Genomic DNA, 17,120 nt, shown 5'->3' on the forward strand with positions numbered 1-17,120 from the left:
AGCTGTGTGTGGCCTTGGGCAAGTGACTTCATTTCTCTGAGCCCCATTTCCTAAGCTGTAAATGAGGATAACAGCAGCATATAGCTCTTAAAAGTTGTAAGAATTAAATAATTAAATAGGATTAAATAATGAATTAAAGGATCAAATAATAAAATTTACACAGTAAGCCAAGAGTGCACATATTAAGTGAACAACAAATGGCAGAATTATTTTGCGGGAGTCGGGGAATACAGGGAATTGGACCCAGGGCCTTGCACATGCTCAGGCAAGCACTCTACCGCCAAGCTCATTCCCAGCCCTTTTAAAAAGAATTATTCTTTTATTTTATGAAAGGGTCTAAGTTGCAGTCTGGCCTTGAATTTGCGATCATCCTGCCTCAGCCTCCTGAGTAGCTAGGATTACAGGCATGCAGCACTACATCCAGCCTGATATTATATTATTATCTGTCCTTGCTGTGTTTCCAGCATCTACCTAGGATACTTTAATGTTGTTCAACCTAACAGAGTCTGCTTAACATTTATGATTCCATAAAGAGGGGCTCAGTGTGCTCAAACAAGGGGAGAAAAGAAGCCCCCAGATTCCCAGACAGGGCTGCCATGGCTTTCTGTATCCTGCTTCCTGCTGAGCACCAGATGGTCCCAAGCTGTCCTTACCCCTTCCATGTCCCAGAGCTTGGGGAGATCTTGTTACTTCTTCCCTGGTTGGGACACCCAGGCAGGTAGGCAGTTCTGCCACCCAGGGCTATGTATCATGGATTGGAGGCCATGGGGTGCTCCAGGAGCTAGAAAGGAGGAAAGTGGGGTAGTGGGGATTACTGACCAGAAAAATGACAAGAAGATCATATCTTTGCTCAGTGCCAATCTCTGGCTTTCCAGAAGATTCTCACCTCCCCCCCCTTTATGGTATTGGGGATTGAACCCAGAGACACTTTACCTCTAAGACACATCCCCAGCCCTTTTTATAAAAAAATAAAAAAAATTTGAGACAGAGTCTCAGGGTTGTGCCACTGTGTTCCAGCAAGTTTAATCTATTCTTTCTATAGAGATTGCTCAGAGACAATGACACCAGTAGCAGAAGGGCCCCCTTCCTCAGTGCTAGGGTCTCAGGGGTAACCAAGTTCAGCTCTATACCACCCTCAGTGTGGAGTGGCTAGCCAGAAGGAGGGGGGAAGGCTGAGAGAACCACATACCCAAAGTTCTTGGGCCACAGGAGGAAAGCAGGTCTAAAAAGTTTTTCCCAAGTCCAAGGTTCTGACCTCAATATACTGAAGAACTCAAGGATTAACCTCGGTCCCCACTCCCACCAAGCTTGTCCATACCTTTAAAGAAAAAAGGAAGAAAGATGCTGCTGGAGAGTGTAGGCTGCCTCATTGCCTATAGGTTATAGCTGGATAACCATACTCGTATGCCTGTTGAGAGACCCTGGGATTTCCAAGCAGGCCACCTTGGCCAAGAGGATAAAACTGAGGCTCTGCCCAAGGATTTAAGCCAGTTGATGACCCTGGCCACAGTTGCTCTTTAAGGCTGAGGCCTGGGTTAAACTCCTGGCATTATGCAGCACCCTCCCTCCCAGCCACCAGAACAGGTGGTATTGGCATCCTGTTGAGGGGTCCTGCACCCCTCTTTAGGGGGATCACAGAGGTCCTCAGTCTTCTCAGCAGTCTGTAAAGGGCCGGGCCACAGAGGGGCTGATGGGTACTGATGTTTCCTGAGGAGGCCTTCTGGCCCCTGGGTGGTGAGTCCTTACCTGGAAGCAGAGAAGCCTGTCCCACCCAGATTCAGCCAGACTGTGGAGTGGAAGAGAAGCCAAAGCCAGTCAGGACCAGGCATCTGGAATGGCTGTTTTGTTGGATGGGTCCCAGGCCCGGAGCTCTGCTGCCCAGGCCCTGCCATTCTTCTGAGGAATGGGGGCTGGGGATGTATCCTAGCCAGGCCTTGAAAATGAGAAGGCCAGAGAACCAGGGGAGTGGAGGCTGGGGTGTATGTGTGCAAATGTCAATGTGCCAAACCCCATAGCTTCTCTCCTAGGAGTTCTTTTATCAAGTGCCCAATCCCAGCTCCTCCTCCTATGGCTGATGGAGCACAGAAGGCTGGGATACCACAGCCCCATGGCCAAAGACCCCATCTCTCACTGCCTGGAAACTTTAGTCAGGAACCACACAGGGCATTGCAGCTTCCTGTCACCAATCAACAGGTGGCAAGAGAAGATGCTGGCATCCTCAGGAGTGGGCCATGTGGAGAGGCTGGCTGATTTCCAGGGTGTGGGGGGTAAGGGATAGAATGCATAGAGCAGCCTTCTCCAGGATGTTTCAGGAGGAAGATAAGCACCAAATCAGATTCCGCTAGGTGTGTGTCCAGGTCCTGTCCCCACCAACCCCACTCAGCCTGGTTTTCCCTTTCCCCACTCTTAAAGGATCCTGTGATTCTTTCTTTATCACAGTTCATAACTCTCTACTTGCTAAGTGGTTTGGTTGATGTCCACACAGCCTATGGATCATGAGTCTATGGAATGGTGCTATTAGGATGGAAGGGGCTATGCCTGTCTTCATGACTGCCTCCCCAGCACTTGGCATTCCCCAGGGCTTGGCACAAAGTAGGTGCTCAATATACATTTGGTGAGTAAATGAATTAAATAATAAGTTCCTCCATCAGACAGCATAAACTTCTTGTTTATTTTTGTATCCCCAACCTCTGGCCTTGTGCCTGGCATAAAATGGGTGCTCCTCAATCACAGAAGACTGAGATTAAAGGTGAGCTATGAGAGACCTTTGAAAATGTGGTACTGAGAATCTTATCTATCCCTTCCTATCCTTCAGGCCGTGAGGACATGGCCTTCTCCTCTAGGTAGCTGTCCTGGGAACAAAGGGTTCCCAGAGGGGCTGAGAAGGCACAAGGCAGTGCTGTCTCAAAAAGGTGAGGCCTCAAGTGGGTTGAACTGTGGGTGCTCTTCCAGTTAGGTTGCTGTGTCGGGGTGAATATAGAAGCTCTGTGGGACCTACACCTAGTAAGCACTCACCTCTGAGAAAATGAGGAGAACCCAGGGCAAGACCAGAGGCCATGGCCACACAGGCTGTTACCCACTCACATCACCAAAGCCTCCTGAGAGCGGGGAATGGATCCAGAGCCCTCACAGTTGCCACTCTTTAGACCTGAGGTCACATGGGGCTCTGACCTTCAGGCCATCCCTTGCCTTTGCACAGACGGGAATTCTCTGACACATCTGGAGAAGTGAAGAACAGTGAGAACAGGATAGGGACTTGTGCCGTGCTTGGAGTAGATCCCCTGCACCATCAGCAAAGTGACAGCACTGTGTCCTGGGAGGTGATCCTCTCCTCAGGGTTGGAGGTCCCCCAGGTCTCTGACCATGGGATGAGTTACAGGGCCCATCCTCATGTCTGGATGAATTGAGGAGGTAAGACCTCCTGGGGCCCAGGGCCGTTCTAAACAGATTTGAGGTCTGGAGTTTCCAATTCAGAATGGCATCTCAGAGCATGAAAGCAACTGAGGTTGTAAAGTATCTTGTGGACCTCCTGATGTGAGTGCACTCCAGGACCCACTCTGGCAAGGATTTGAGTGTCCATCTGACAAGCCATGAATCAGAACAAGATGGACAGAGAGGCAGCCCTATGCTAATGTTAGGATCTGAAACCACAGCTTATGTGCCACTTGAGAATTAATTTAATCTTAACTCAGGGGTTGCAAACTCCCCAAATTTAACTAAACCAAACCAAAACAAAATGTGAGTGACTGACTAGCAGGCAAGCAGAGAGGTGCTGTTTCAAGGGCTCTCTTTTAAACTTGATTTGTTTTGGGGGGTAGTAAGGAAGCATTTCTTCAAAGGTAGAAATATCTAGAATGGATGCAGGCTAGTGTGTAGCCACACAGAGAACTTTTTTTTTTTTAACACAAAAAGGTTTATCACCAACTCTGGCAGTTTTCACAAAGGTTGACTTGGGATTCAAATAATAAGAGTATTTCTCTATGGAAACAGCATGTTATCAAGTGGAATGATCCCTAGCAATGCCAAGGCTGGGAAGTCCTGAGCCATGGGGATGTTTGACAGCCATGAGAGACTTCTGAAATAGGGTCCTCCCTGAGGGCAGACCCAGAGAGGGGCTCACACATGCAACTGTAAACTCATTTTTCCTCTCTCTCATTTTGTTTTCCTTTAAAAAACCTAAAGCCAGATGTGGTCATTTTAGTAGACAACTGCGGTCCAGATGCCTGTATCCAGGAGGCCAAGCTGAGACCCCAGCTCTAACAGGTGCCCAGCGCGTGCTAGTCGCTGTCCTGGGGCTCCCCGCACCCTCTTCGGAGGTGCCAGGGGAGAAAGCGGGGACCAGAGCTGATCTTCCCTCGCTCCTCCTTAAATTTCAATGTCCTAGGTTCTCTGCACCCTAGGTGCGGCCTACTTAACCATCTGCCCGAAAGCCGGGCGGCGGCGAGAGTAGAGCCGGAGCGGAGAGGGCCAGTGGGACAGGAAGGGACCGCGCTGAGTCCCGGGGGCAGCATCCTAAGCGCGCTGCCCGGCTCACGAACAGCCGGGTCACCTGGACAGGCGTGCAGCGGCTGCATCTCAGTCCCAGGCCTGGGCGCGCAGGGCCACCGAGCCGGCCTGAGGGCGGGGCTGGAAGTCGCGGCCCGGCCGGGCTGCGGCGGCGCGGGGAAGCGTCCCCCTTGGCCCGGCCTCTCCCGAGCGCTGTGCGGGCGCGCCCAGCGTCCGAGGAGCCGGCGGGCATCCCATTCGCCCCCTGGCGGCCCCGGGACAAGCCAAGCGACGCCGCCGCTGCGGAATGAGCTGTCCACAGCAGCACTGGGCGCCGCCCGAGGTCACGCAAGAATCTGCCCTGGGTTGGGAACCCGAGAAGAAGGCAGGCTTGGAAGGAATTGGGAGGCGGGGGTCGATTAAACAAAACAACTGTGAGATCTGAGGTTTCCTCTGCATCATATCCTCCAAATCCTGTGCGAGCTGCTCCACTAGCATGGTGACTGATACCCAGGGATCTCATACCGGAATGGTCCTCCCCTCCCTCACCCAGACTCCCTAGAAATAAAAGCCTCATGCCTATTCTCACCCTTTCTGGAACATGGGCCCATATCTCCATTCCTTCTGCAGTGACCTGACAATAGCAGCCTTGGCCCACCCAGCCTCAGGATCACCCCAGGCCTGACACCCTTGGGAGAGCTCTGAGGCAGTGCCAGGAGGGTTCCTTGGAAGAGGAACAGCATTTTAAGTGGTCCCTTTAGTGCTCTCGAGGAGTCTGGCACCGCCCAAGGCCTTATGGAAGGTAAAGATCTTGACCTCTGGGTTCTTTGAATCTCAGAAGACAAACACACTCAGGAGATGATGTGCCTGGCAGCAGGAGCCTCAGGCGAGGGCACACTGGGGCTGGGATGGACTGTAAATACTGGAGCTATCAAAACTTGTTAAATGGACAAGATTTTGAAAGAGAAAGGGAGTGTATTCTTGGCCGAGTCTGGAGTGGAGTGGAGTGGAGTGGAGTGGAGTGGAGTGGAGTGGAGGGCTGATGTGGGAAAGCAAGGGTGGTAGACCTCAGAGGCCCTGAAAGGGTATGTTTCTTCAGTGAGAATAAGAGCAAGAACTGGAGGCTGGAAGCTGCTCTGGGAGGCAGCAGCAGCAGCAGCAGCAGCAGGCAGACCTGCGTGCAGGCTGAAGTAGGGAAAGGAAGGTTGCCACCTGAGCAGCGGAGCAGCAGGTGTCCCCAGCTTCTCCAAAAGACTGGACTAGGTTTCTGTCAGGAAGAAGGAAGCCCAGGTCATGACACTGGGGAGGGAGTAGCTCCAGGCTAGTTCCAAAGGCAAAAAGATTAAAAAGAGTCAGGTGGGACATTTGGGCAAGAAGGAAGGCACAGGAAGCCTCCTGGAGAGGAAGACAAAAGAGCTTACTAAGGGACCAGGAGCAGGTGTGGGGGCCTCTGAATTTCAGGTCCACCAGGGCTGGCAGGAACTGGCAGTCTGTGTCAGTTTCTGCTCCATTTCCCATTCCATTTTCCTTATTGAAGTCATTTAAGGTAATTGGGAAGACCCCTTCCCATCCAGCGTCTGGTATTGTACAGATGGAACAAACTCAGAATGGGTTCTTGGGCTGGGGCCCTAAGAAACACCACCAGGGAAAGGAGGCAGGGTCAAAAGTTTTCTGGGTAGGAGCAGGGTGGACCAGAGGTGTGTGTGTGCAGGAACAGGAGTGAGGGAAGGCGGGGAAGGGTCCTGGCCTAGTAGGGGACCACACAGGCCCATGCTCCTTTGCCCAGGTCAGGTTTTCTTTCCTTATCAATCAAACTGCATCTAAAGGAGAATTCATTTACTCTTACTTTGGTTGAATTCCTCCACAGTCAGCCACTGCCTTCTTCCTCTTCTATAAGGGGCCTAGGTGAACACAGGGAGAAACTTGTCTCATTTATTCATATATGATTCCTATGTGGGTGCTCCTAAAGGCTTATGACACCTGTAACATCTGCTTCCATTATCCCTCTCTCTCTCCTGGAACAGGCCCCAAGGGGAAACATGGTCTCTCAAACATGGTCTCTCTGCCACTCCTTTTTAAAAGTTATAAACACGGTCATCAATTTATAAGTTTCTACTTAGTGTCAGACACTATGGTCAAGCAAGCTAGGTACACAGGACCTCATTTGCTCCTTAAAGTAGCTTGAAGCCCAATAGCCAGACTCCTTGGCTGCTCTGGCTCCCAGTCCCAGACAGGCACAAGGGGTTGAATACTGTTCCCTAAGCTGAAAGAGAGAACATGGATCAGCTTTGGTGTCACTCACCTCCACTTCAACCCCATCCCTAAAGCATCATATCCTGATGATGCTGGGTCAGCTGGGGCAGGCCTGAGAGCCACAGAAAAGACATAGTATGAACACGTCTTACAACTGTGCCTGGCAGTTTGGGACTGCTGGAGCTGGCAGGTGCCTTGCTTTCTGCTCCTTCAGGAAAAAAAAAAGCTACGGCAACGTCCTAGACCCTCTGGCCAACAGAAGACCTGGAGCAGGCTACTTAACCTTGCCAGGCTTGGTCCCTTCTCTGTGAGATGAAAAAATAGGAATATTTGTTTTGCAAAGGGGTTGCGAGGATTTACAAAGGTTATAAAATGCTGCCCATTTCCTTGCACAAAATAAGAGCTCAGTAAATGGTTGATATTCTATGATTTTGATGATGATGATAGTATGTGGATCACAACAACCAACTGTATACTCCCAATAATGCTCAGCTATCTCAAGACATAGTTAGAGTAGTTACTTTTTTTTTTTTTTTTTTTTTTTTAAGGATGGCTTAGTTTTTCCTTGTTTAGTGGGGATTGAACCCAGGGTCTTGCATAGACTAGGCAAGTGTTCAAGTTGGCCTTGAACTTGAGATCCTCCAGAGTCACTGGGATTAGAAACATTGCCACTGCACCTGGTTTTAAGATTTTTTTTTTCAATATGTAAAAAGGGAGAACGTAGTCTCAAAATAATGTCTATGAAAATGACCTGTAGAGAACTTTGGATTGTACAGAAGGGAGTGAGTGAAGGGAGGGGTGGGGAGAGTGGGGAGGGGAAGGATGGTGAGACAGACATTACCCTATATACATGTATGAAAAGAATTTTTAAAAAATCATTGTCAAAAAAAGTTAATGCAAATAAATAAATAAAAGTAAAAAAAAAAAAAAGAAAAGAAAGAAAAAAAGAAAATTACCTGTAAGAAATGAGGTAAGGGCTGGGGGAAGGGCAGAGAGAGTGTATGAATTGCTGAAAAAGGAAATAAAGCTGAGGCAGGATGCCTGTGCCTCTTCTCTCATCCAGGTCCATCTCTGCAGCCACCTGAGACCCATTCCCTCTCAGAGTCCCCCCACCCTCTCCTGAGCAGTGTCCAGAGCATGGCTCAGGGTGAAGACCAACTCTGTGGACCTGTGGCTTAAGGCAGGCAGTTCCTCACCATTTCCTCTCCCAGGGAAACGTGCACCTGTCACTATGATGGGTTAGCAGGAGCCATGCAGAATCCTCCAGAACTGCCAAGCAGACACAAGACAAAACATTTACATCTAATACTTTGGAAGGATCAAATGTGGTTCTCAAAATCTCAGACTTGCAAGCTTTGGAGAAGGCCCAGGTTTGGCTCCCTTTAACTCCCAAATTCTTGTGGGATGTTGCAACTACTTGTTACAATCCCTCTCCCTGCCTGGGACTTTGATTTCAGATTTAGACATGTAAAACTGGGTGGCTGGCTGGGCCTTGAGCGACTTGGGGGTGGGGTGGGGACTGGCTGGGGAGACTAATCTTTGTAGCGTGTTTTCTTTGGAAGGGAGATCTCAAGGAATCTAATGCTTTAGCTGTTTGTGTTACTAGAATTTTTAGCCACTGTGGTAGATTTCTCGTCCCTGAAATTGGTTCACTCTGTTGAGTAGTTCATTCTGTCCTTTGAAACCCAAATGTCTAGGAATCATTTCTGTAACATCTTAAGTTAGAGTAACTTACCAACTACTCTTATAAATTCCATAGTCCTTCCCTGAAATATTATCCCCGGAATAAACATTAGGTGAAGAGGATTCACCAAGGCCAGGTGGAATATTTTAGTGCTAGCTTGGGCTGATCTGGGGGATCACTCTACCACTGAGCACCACTCCAAGCTTTCAGGACCTGGAAGCAGGAGGAGGTCATGCAGGGAGAGGTAAGCAAATGCAGAAATAGCTGGGCAAAACATGTATGGATGTCAAAACTCTGTGGCCTTTCTGAATGTCAAGGTATATAATCAAAAGGCTTTGGGCAAACTGCCTATGTCTGCATTGCTAATGTACCTGGCCTGAACGCATTCTGCTGTTCTGGGGGACCTCAGGGCTCCTTTTCCCTATTACCTGGCTGCTACACCTGGTCTGAGGGCCTATGCAACTGTAGTTACGGCTAACTTTCATACTGGCAATAAAAACAATGGATGCCACTATTCCAGAAAGGGATTTGAGTAGATGGGCTAGGCCCTTCTTCCTTCACCCCTAGGCCTCTGTCATTCAGTCTGATGTAACAGCCTGTCTCTGAGGTTGGTGCACCTGGCAGAGTCAGGGATCAATAATGGCTAGGGGCTGGGGATGTAGTTAGTTCAGTGGTACAGCACTTGCTGCTTCTTCTTCTTCTTCTTTGAAGGAGAAGGAGGAGAAGGAGAAGAAGGAGAAGGAGAAGGAGAAGGAGGAGGAGAAGGAGGAGAAGGAGAAGGAGAAGGAAGAGGAGGAAGAGGAGGAAGAGGAGGAAGAGGAGGAAGGGGAGGAAGAGGGGGAGAAAGAAGAAGAAGAAAAGCTAGGAATTCATAGATGCTTTGTGGACGTCAGGCAGGTAAGCAGAGTCATAGGCTAGTATTTGTTGGCAAATCTGGGGTCATAAGTTCTTTCTGCTTATGGGCAGCTGGCATACAATCACCAACACTGCTATTCCTCCAAATACTTGGTGAGCACTCTTCTTCTTCCAAGATATGAGTTCATGTGGAGCTCAGAAATGATACAGAGCAATGTGAACAGAGAAGGTCTGAATAGGGGTTGTATCAAGGTCAACCAGAATCTCAGGGAAGTTTAAACTGAAGGAAATGCTAGACTGACCTACTCCAGATTTGAAATATTAGAATTTCTGAAGGAGCAAGATGAGAAGGGAGATTGAGACTGAGCTGTAAGAATAGGGGAGAAGAGAGATAGGACAATCTCTCTGGAGTTCTTTTGGATCTTGGAAAGATAAAGCTCCCAATTCCTAGGCAAAAGCAAATGCCTAACCATTTAATCTATCTCTGGGTGGGATGAGGGAATGAGTAAGCTAGGATCATAGGACATGGCAATACAAGGATCTGGTGACCCAAGACACCAGCCCAGGGAAGCAGAGGGACTCCGGGAATCAGGAGAATAGAGAATGTCTCCCCTGGGAGTCCTTTAAGAACACAGCTGAGACACTGTTTCTAGATGAAAAGACTCAATATTGTAAAGATGTCAACTCTCCCCCAATGTAATTCTTATAATTAATAAAGTCCCAACCAAAATTCTAATAAGACATCCTAAACGAAACTTGATAAGCTGATTAGAAAGTGCATCTGGAATGAAAAAATATGGAAGGACAGAAAAATGATTTGGAGGGAAAAACAAAGAAGAAAAATCTTTTGTATGAAATAGCACCCCAAAGCTACAACAACAAAAGTGATGTGATATGGGTTCAAGAGTACAAAAAAAGAATAACAGAATCAAGAAACAGTACCTGTATATACGGGAGGTGTTTGGGGTTTTTTTGTTTTTCTTTTTTGGTACGGGGGATTGAACCCAAGGGCACTTAACCACTGAGCCACACCCCCAGTCCCTTATTCTACATTTTATTTAGAGAAGGGACTCTCTGAGCTTCTTAGGGCCTCACTAAATTGCTGAGGCTGGGTTTGAACTCGCGATCCTCCTACCTCAGCCTCCTGAGGAGCTGCTGGGATTACAGGTGTGTGCCACCACGTCTGGCTTTATAGGAGTTTTGAATATGAGAAGAGTAGTGTTTCAAGACACTGGGGAAGAGGATAGCCTACCGAATAACTAATGCTGGGCAGCACCCAACTCTTGGGGGGGAAAATTAGATCCCTAACTCACACCATTTATTATGAAAATAGATTCAAGATGGATTAAAGAACACAAATATAACCATAAATGAAGCACAAGAAAGTAGAAATATGATTATTATTTGTAGATAGGGAAGACTTCTTTAGAAGCCATAAAATACCAAGCCATAAAGGAGAGGAATAACACATTTGGATGATATCAAAATAAAAAAATCTCTTACAACCCAAGGCACCATTATTAAAAGTTAAAAAAAAGTCCGTCTGGAGTTTGGGGTGGCTCATTCTTCTAGGGATCAGACTGTGAGATAAGATGGCCTTGGAGGCCTGTCTGCTCCTTCACAATTCCAAGTGTGTAAGTCATGGTTCAGGAGTAGGTAAATAAATACCAGAAGGTTGTTGCATTTCATTGTCCGTCATCTCTAGAGCCCTACGGACAAGAGCTAACTCAAGTCATAGTTGCTGAGAAACAGCTGAGGATAAATAGGTTAAATGGAGCAGGATGTCGGAGAGGAGAAGGTACAGCAAGATGGAAGAAATAAAAGGACTTTTGCTGGCCTCAGGTGGGAAGCAGGAGGAAGGACTACTTCAGTAGACATCAGCCTGCAGTCCTTGAATGCATCTTTCACAGAGAAGATGTGGCACACACAGCTGCCCCCAAGACCTCATTTCTCCTGCATAGAGAGGATTTTGTCACCCAGTGTGGGCTTTAATCATCTGAGACCCTCTTTGTTCTCTTCTGGGAGGATAACTGCTGTTGGACCACAATGGCAGTGATAATGGCTGTGCCTATATTCTTAGGTCAGTGAGGTGCCTCGTATGGTTTGACAGTTCTGAGTCAGAGGCATATATCTTGGAGACTTCACTCTGTTTCATGTCTAGAGAACACTCTGATACAAGGTCCCCAAAACAAAAAGAAACTTTTCTGTGAAGAATGTATCAGCCAACTCACCCTAAGAGGATCAGGATCTGCTCTTGGGAGAGCCAGGGAACCACTCTGCTTGGCTACTCTCAGCCCACATTCCTACTTGTGAACTGACTCTGAGCTCAGAGAATGTCTGCCTGATTCAGATAGGATAACAGCCATATTCAAGTCTCAGGAAATTTTGTGGTATTTTATGCTAGTTGGTAAACTGGGTTGAGCACATGGACCTGGGGTTTGAGAAGAGGGGAAAAATTCTTAGCAAGGAAGAGAGATGCCATTTTGTAACATGACTAAGAGGAGCAATAGACTTAAGTGACTGGCCAGAATTGGAGCATAGACTTAATGATGGAATCATATTCCAAGAAGCATCAGGATTTTGAGGGTGAGAGTAAGGAGTAATTTGCTGTTGGGGCTAAGGCCAAGGCTCCTGACCCCTATGAAAGGATGACACAACAGTAAGGAGAAGCCACTGACCTTTGGGAAATTTTACAAAATGGACCAAGGAGCTTAGCTTCAATGTCTACAGAAGGAAACAACTCCTTCATATCAACACATGACAATGGCTGAGTACCAACTATGTACCATGTATTCAAGTAAGAGCAGCATGAAGAGAGCTCTGCACCTCCTGCCATTAGTACCATCAACACACACCTAGCAAAGTCACCCAACCCTGCCTCCTACCTCTGAGGTGATACAAGAGTAGTTCACTCATCTGGCACAAAATATGGAAGTTTAGAATGCCTTCTAATCAAACTCCTATTTTTCAGGAAAAATAGGAGATAGTGAGCTTAGAACCCCCAACTTTCAAATAGATACAGGAGGCTCCGGCCAGCCAATGAGGAGAGTAGCTCTCCTCCTTTGATGCCTAAGCAACCCTGCTTCTGGACCCTTTTTACTAATAGTCCTGCCAATCAGTCAGGCAGAAGGATGAGACCTCATAGAGACTCCCAGGAAAAGGGTTCTACTTCTGCTCTCAGATTGGGACCAATGATTTTGAACTTCTGTGGGATGTGGCTTCCCTTGAGAGTTTTGATGAAAACTATGGATCCTGTTCTCAGAAAAATGTTCATTACACATACAGGTCTGATCACGTGTAAAATTTTAAGAGCTTTACAAACCCTGAAGGTCCTTGCTTCAGAGTCCTGTAAATGGCAAATTACTCCTTTTCTTATACTGGAGCTATTTCCTAGGGTTAATCAGCTGCTATCTTAGATGTCCAACAGGTGAATTAATATGTAGCTCTGACCTCTCTCTAGTTGTCCCACATCCTTGGCAGATGGCAGACATATTGCCTGTAGCCAGAAGGAAGTAAAGTCCCTAGAACAAGACCACATTTTGTTTTTCACACTCTTCTCTACCCCACAACCGAAAACCTTGGGCTCAGGCCTGGAACAGATACAAAGTGATAAGCCAAATCTGTGGAGTCAGAGCCATAAATTGAGGGTCTTCCTTGGGTGGAAAGGAGAAAATGAGGATGGAGCCAAAGGTGCACTGGGAAAGAGTCAGAATGGATCTCCCTTCCTCCAGATAGATGAAGACTTTGTTGATCATCCTGGAGAGACACCTGATCTTTTTCATTATCCCTACTGGGAAAGTGGAGGCTACTGGAGGCTATGCCCTTATCTATTATCCAACTTCCACATGGGACTCCCTTTCTATCAATAACAATGAGGAGGAGGATAATGATGATAATAGTAGCACTTATTAAACCTTATTTTGTGCCAACCACTGTGTTATAAATTCTTGACAAGTTATTTCACTTAATCTTTCCAACAATCAAATGAGGTAGGCACTCTTATCTCATTTACAAATCAGGAAATTGAGACCAGGAGATACTGAGTAGCTTAAGGTCACAGGAGCTAGCTGGATTTGCACCCAGGCCTGATTTCAAACCTAATACTTTTTACTCCCACTGCTTCTTCCCCAAAAGACCAGAACTCAGACAAAAGTCTTAGAAGTCCTCCAGAGTAATGATATGGTCTTCCACCCCTCTTCATTCCCTGCCCACTGAGTAGCAGTCTGGTGCTCAAAAAGAGACTCACTTTTTGGAGAGCTGTTTGGAAATTCTCAAGTTCTATCTCCATTGCTAGATGACTTTGCTCTTTGCATTCATACTCCACAGCCCTAAATTTATCTAGGAGTCTAATTTTATTTTAAACTCAGCTGAGTCCAGGAGCCTCATTTCTACCTCAAGTTTAGTATGAAGAAGACTTTTTTCTACTTCACCCCTAGAAAGCTATATTGTTGGTGGTAGGGTTGTCATCACTTCCATTTTAAGGATTTGACAAGGAAGCTAAGGGATTTGGGGGTGTAGCTCAGTAGTAGGGTACTTGCTTAGCATGCATGAGGCTCTGGGTTTGATCCCTAGCATTGGGAAGGGGGAAGGTAGGAGATGAAGAACAGAAAGCAAAGAAGCCAGAATTTGGTGAAATGTCACCAATAGCGCTAGTGCTCTATGGAGGCCAGGCTTCCCCATGTGCTTCCTATCCTCAATATTTGAAAATAGGATATACTGCCCCTCAAATAGCTAGTTCCCTCCCTTTCCTTGGCTAGTGGATTCAGGAGAGTGCCCAGCTCACCAAGAAAAAGGTCCAGGAAAATGCTGCCTATCATATGCCCAGTGACCAAAGGGACCCCAAGTGCGTGCTGAATGGCAGAGCCACAACTAGTGGTAATTTGCGGGGGGAGGGTGGGGGGGGTGGGGGGGGGAGGGGGTTGGAACTAAGGTTTGGGTGGGCATTAAGCTATCTGATGAGTCTAGGTTTACTTTTCCTTGCCCCAGAGTCTCATTTGTAGATGAAATAGCTTGGGAGAGGTTTATACAGAGATGGGAAGTGCAGGAAGCTAAAGAGGTTGGCAGCAGGCAGAGAGTCATGTCTTATTCAGGGTCTCTGTTCTATGCCACCTGTAGGCCAGAGATGAGATAACACATAACAACAAACCTTCATTCAAAGTGGATGAGGGAGCAAGTCCCAGAGACAGGTGACTCAGAAATGGTCTAGACTCACTGGAGTCAAGTCATTTAGTCATCAGATGTTTCTGAGTATCTGCTGTGTGCCAAACTTGACTGGGCACTGGGGATGCCACAGTGAATCCTACCCTCAGCATTAGACCATCAGTAGAAACAAAAACAAAAATAAGAGCCAGACAATTTGGACCATGGTGAGCTGTATGAAGAAAACTGGACAGAGCAGAGAATGATTGGGAGGGGCTCCTTCAGTGTGGGCTGTCAAGGGAAGCCTCTTTGAAGAGCTGAGGCCTGATTATGAAAAACGTCCAGCCACGGGAGGATCTGGAGGAAGTGCATTCCAGGAAAAGGAAAGAGCAAAGCCAAAGGCCCTTAGGCGACAATGGGCTCCATGCATTTAAGCAGCAGAAAGGCAATCAGCATGGCTTGAGAAAAATTAACAAGGAGAGGAGAGGAAGGAGAGAAAGCTGGAAAGGAAGGCAGAGCCAGATCATAGCAGCCTTGTAACCACAGCAGAGTTAGACTTTACTCTTAATGGAAGAGAAACAGAAGAATCACACCACACAATTAGCATTTTAAAAAAGATCACTCTGGCTACTGTGTGAAGAATGGATTGCAGGGGTAAGAATGGCAGTACAGAGACCAGTGAGGAGGTTTTAGGTAAGAAAATGGGTGAGTGTGTAATTTGTTATCCAAACAGGGACACCTGTGCAAGTGAACAAGACTGATACAAATACTTAAGCAGGGCCATTAGGCACACCCAGGATAGTTTCAGACAAAGTGAGATGAATGGACATTCTGAATATGACAGGCCACAGGATCAACAGCAGCACCTAAGAACCTGTTAGAAATGCAAATTCTCAGGCTTCACCTCAAAACTGCTGCATCAGAAACTCGGGATGGACCCAACAGTCTGTTCTTTGCAGTGTTGGGGATTGAACCCAGTGCCCTCAGGTGTGTTAGTTAAGTGTTCTATCACCAAGATACACCCCCAGCCCATGCAGCAAGCAATGGGTGTTTTAACAAGCCCTTAAGGAGATCTTGATACAGGTTCAAGTTTGAGAACCACACAGTAGTGTACATGAGGGGATGTGACCAGATACAGGTTATATTTTACAAGTGTTGTAAGAAACTAGAACATGGAATGAGCTCTTTGCTTTTAGTTTGGGCAATTTGTGTATAGTGGTGCTCTTTACTGCAATGCGAGAACTAACATGGGGGAAGAAATGGGTTTCCTGAGGTAATTAAGCTTCCGTTTCAGATGTGTGAAGTCAAGAGTACAGAAATAGGCCATTCTCCCTGGGCCACCTCTCAGAATGAGGAAGTTCTACCAGCCAGAGGGAGAGATTCATAGGGCTGCCCAAGCTCTGCAGCATTAGGCATTCTTTTCAGTCAGTCTCCTTCTTTGAAGGTCCTGCTTTTAACATAGGGACTTTTCCCAATGATGTTGCTCTATCATGGCCCAAGAACAACTGTGGAGGAAAAGCTGAGCACTGACACCTGAGACAAATCACTGGCTACTCAGGTGCAAATAGTTTATGAAAGTGCCAGGTAAGATGCTTTTAGCTAGGGAATCAAAGCCTGAAACTTGTCTTGGGAAGTCCTCTAGTGGAACTTATCACTGAAAAACCACTGGCTATAGTCAACTTGCACAGCCAGGACTGTCACAGAAGCTCAGTAGTTTTTAGCAGTTCTGATATGACATACAGTTCTCAGTTCCAGGAGTCACCTGTAGCCTGTGCCTGAACATTTGGTTTTTGTTTAATGTCTGTGGGTTACAATGGCAGTACATGCAGGGAGCAGCAAGCCCTTATCCCTGTGCTCTCTGGTGCAGGGGATCCACACCCTTGATGACATCTGGCATACCAATAACAGGACAGAGTATTAAATCATCCCTTCTTGTAGTGGTAGCCAGAGAGGGATGCATAAACTTTAAGTTTCAGAGCAGTAATTCTTAACTTGGGCCTTAGCAGGGTCTGAAGAGCAGCTGAGAGAGCCCCAAGCTTTCATGAGTTTCAAACCTAAGTCTCCAAAGAGACAACCTTTGCTTTAGAAAGAGCAGTAGTTCTCACACTGAAGTATGCATCAGAATTACCTGGAGGGCTTATTTCATCAGGGAGCACTGGGCCTCAGCCCCAGAGGTTCTGATTTGCTAGGTCTGAAATGGGGTCCCCAGATTTGTATTTACAACCATTTCCAAGGGGCTGCTAATCATTAGCTCTTGATCCAGTGTTCACACTTTGAGAACCACTGCTTTAGAGGCTACAAAAAAATCATGATGTGTTCAAGTTTGAATTATCTTCTCTGCTTTTCACACAAGTTTAACAGATGCCACAGCCCTTTGAACCACCCATATATCCCAAGGAATTTGAGATTTTATTTTTGGAAGAAGCCCCTGGAGAGTGACAGACTCTGGACCTTTCTCTGGAGGTCAGAAAACATCTGGGAAACAACATTTTAGAGGGTGCAGGAAAATGCCTCCAGAAACTTAAAAGCCCAAGCAAAATTCTGAGTTGGAAAGTGCATGGCTGACTCTGGCTGACCCAATTCCTGGGCCAATTGTTGGTGAACAGAAAGGTTTTGGGAATCTGTGAAGACCCACATCCTCTCCTAGAGACTGCCTCACTCAGATAGAAGGCCTGCTCTATGGAAGAAAGGGTGTCTTCTGGAG

The 17,120-nt window shown here is 47.0% G+C and overlaps 1 protein-coding gene across 1 annotated transcript; it reads right to left on the bottom strand.

Annotated features, from left to right (window-relative positions):
- Nucleotides 1-453: 453 nt before the first annotated feature.
- LOC306663590 (uncharacterized protein) lies at nucleotides 454-5,099 on the bottom strand. The gene is made up of 2 exons (XM_079143992.1): nucleotides 4,417-5,099; nucleotides 454-3,219 (listed from the first exon to the last, which is right to left on the bottom strand). Exons 1-2 carry the CDS (start codon nucleotides 5,060-5,062, stop codon nucleotides 3,155-3,157), a joined length of 711 nt encoding a protein of 236 aa, XP_079000118.1. The 5' UTR covers nucleotides 5,063-5,099; the 3' UTR covers nucleotides 454-3,154.
- Nucleotides 5,100-17,120: the final 12,021 nt, after the last annotated feature.

Source organism: Sciurus vulgaris (genome assembly GCF_902686455.1).
Source record: "Sciurus vulgaris genome assembly, chromosome: 6".
NCBI lineage: Eukaryota > Metazoa > Chordata > Mammalia > Rodentia > Sciuridae > Sciurus > Sciurus vulgaris.

What these genes read in the sequence shown, in the direction of transcription:
- LOC306663590 (XM_079143992.1), bottom strand. Translation starts at nt 5,062, where the DNA reads ATGAGGCTTTTATTTCTAGGGAGTCTGGGTGAGGGAGGGGAGGACCAT. An exon ending in GCCCGGCTTTCGGGCAGATG is followed by an intron (nt 3,220 to 4,416) that starts GTTAAGTAGGCC and finishes TCACTTCTCCAG; the next exon opens with ATGTGTCAGAGAATTCCCGT.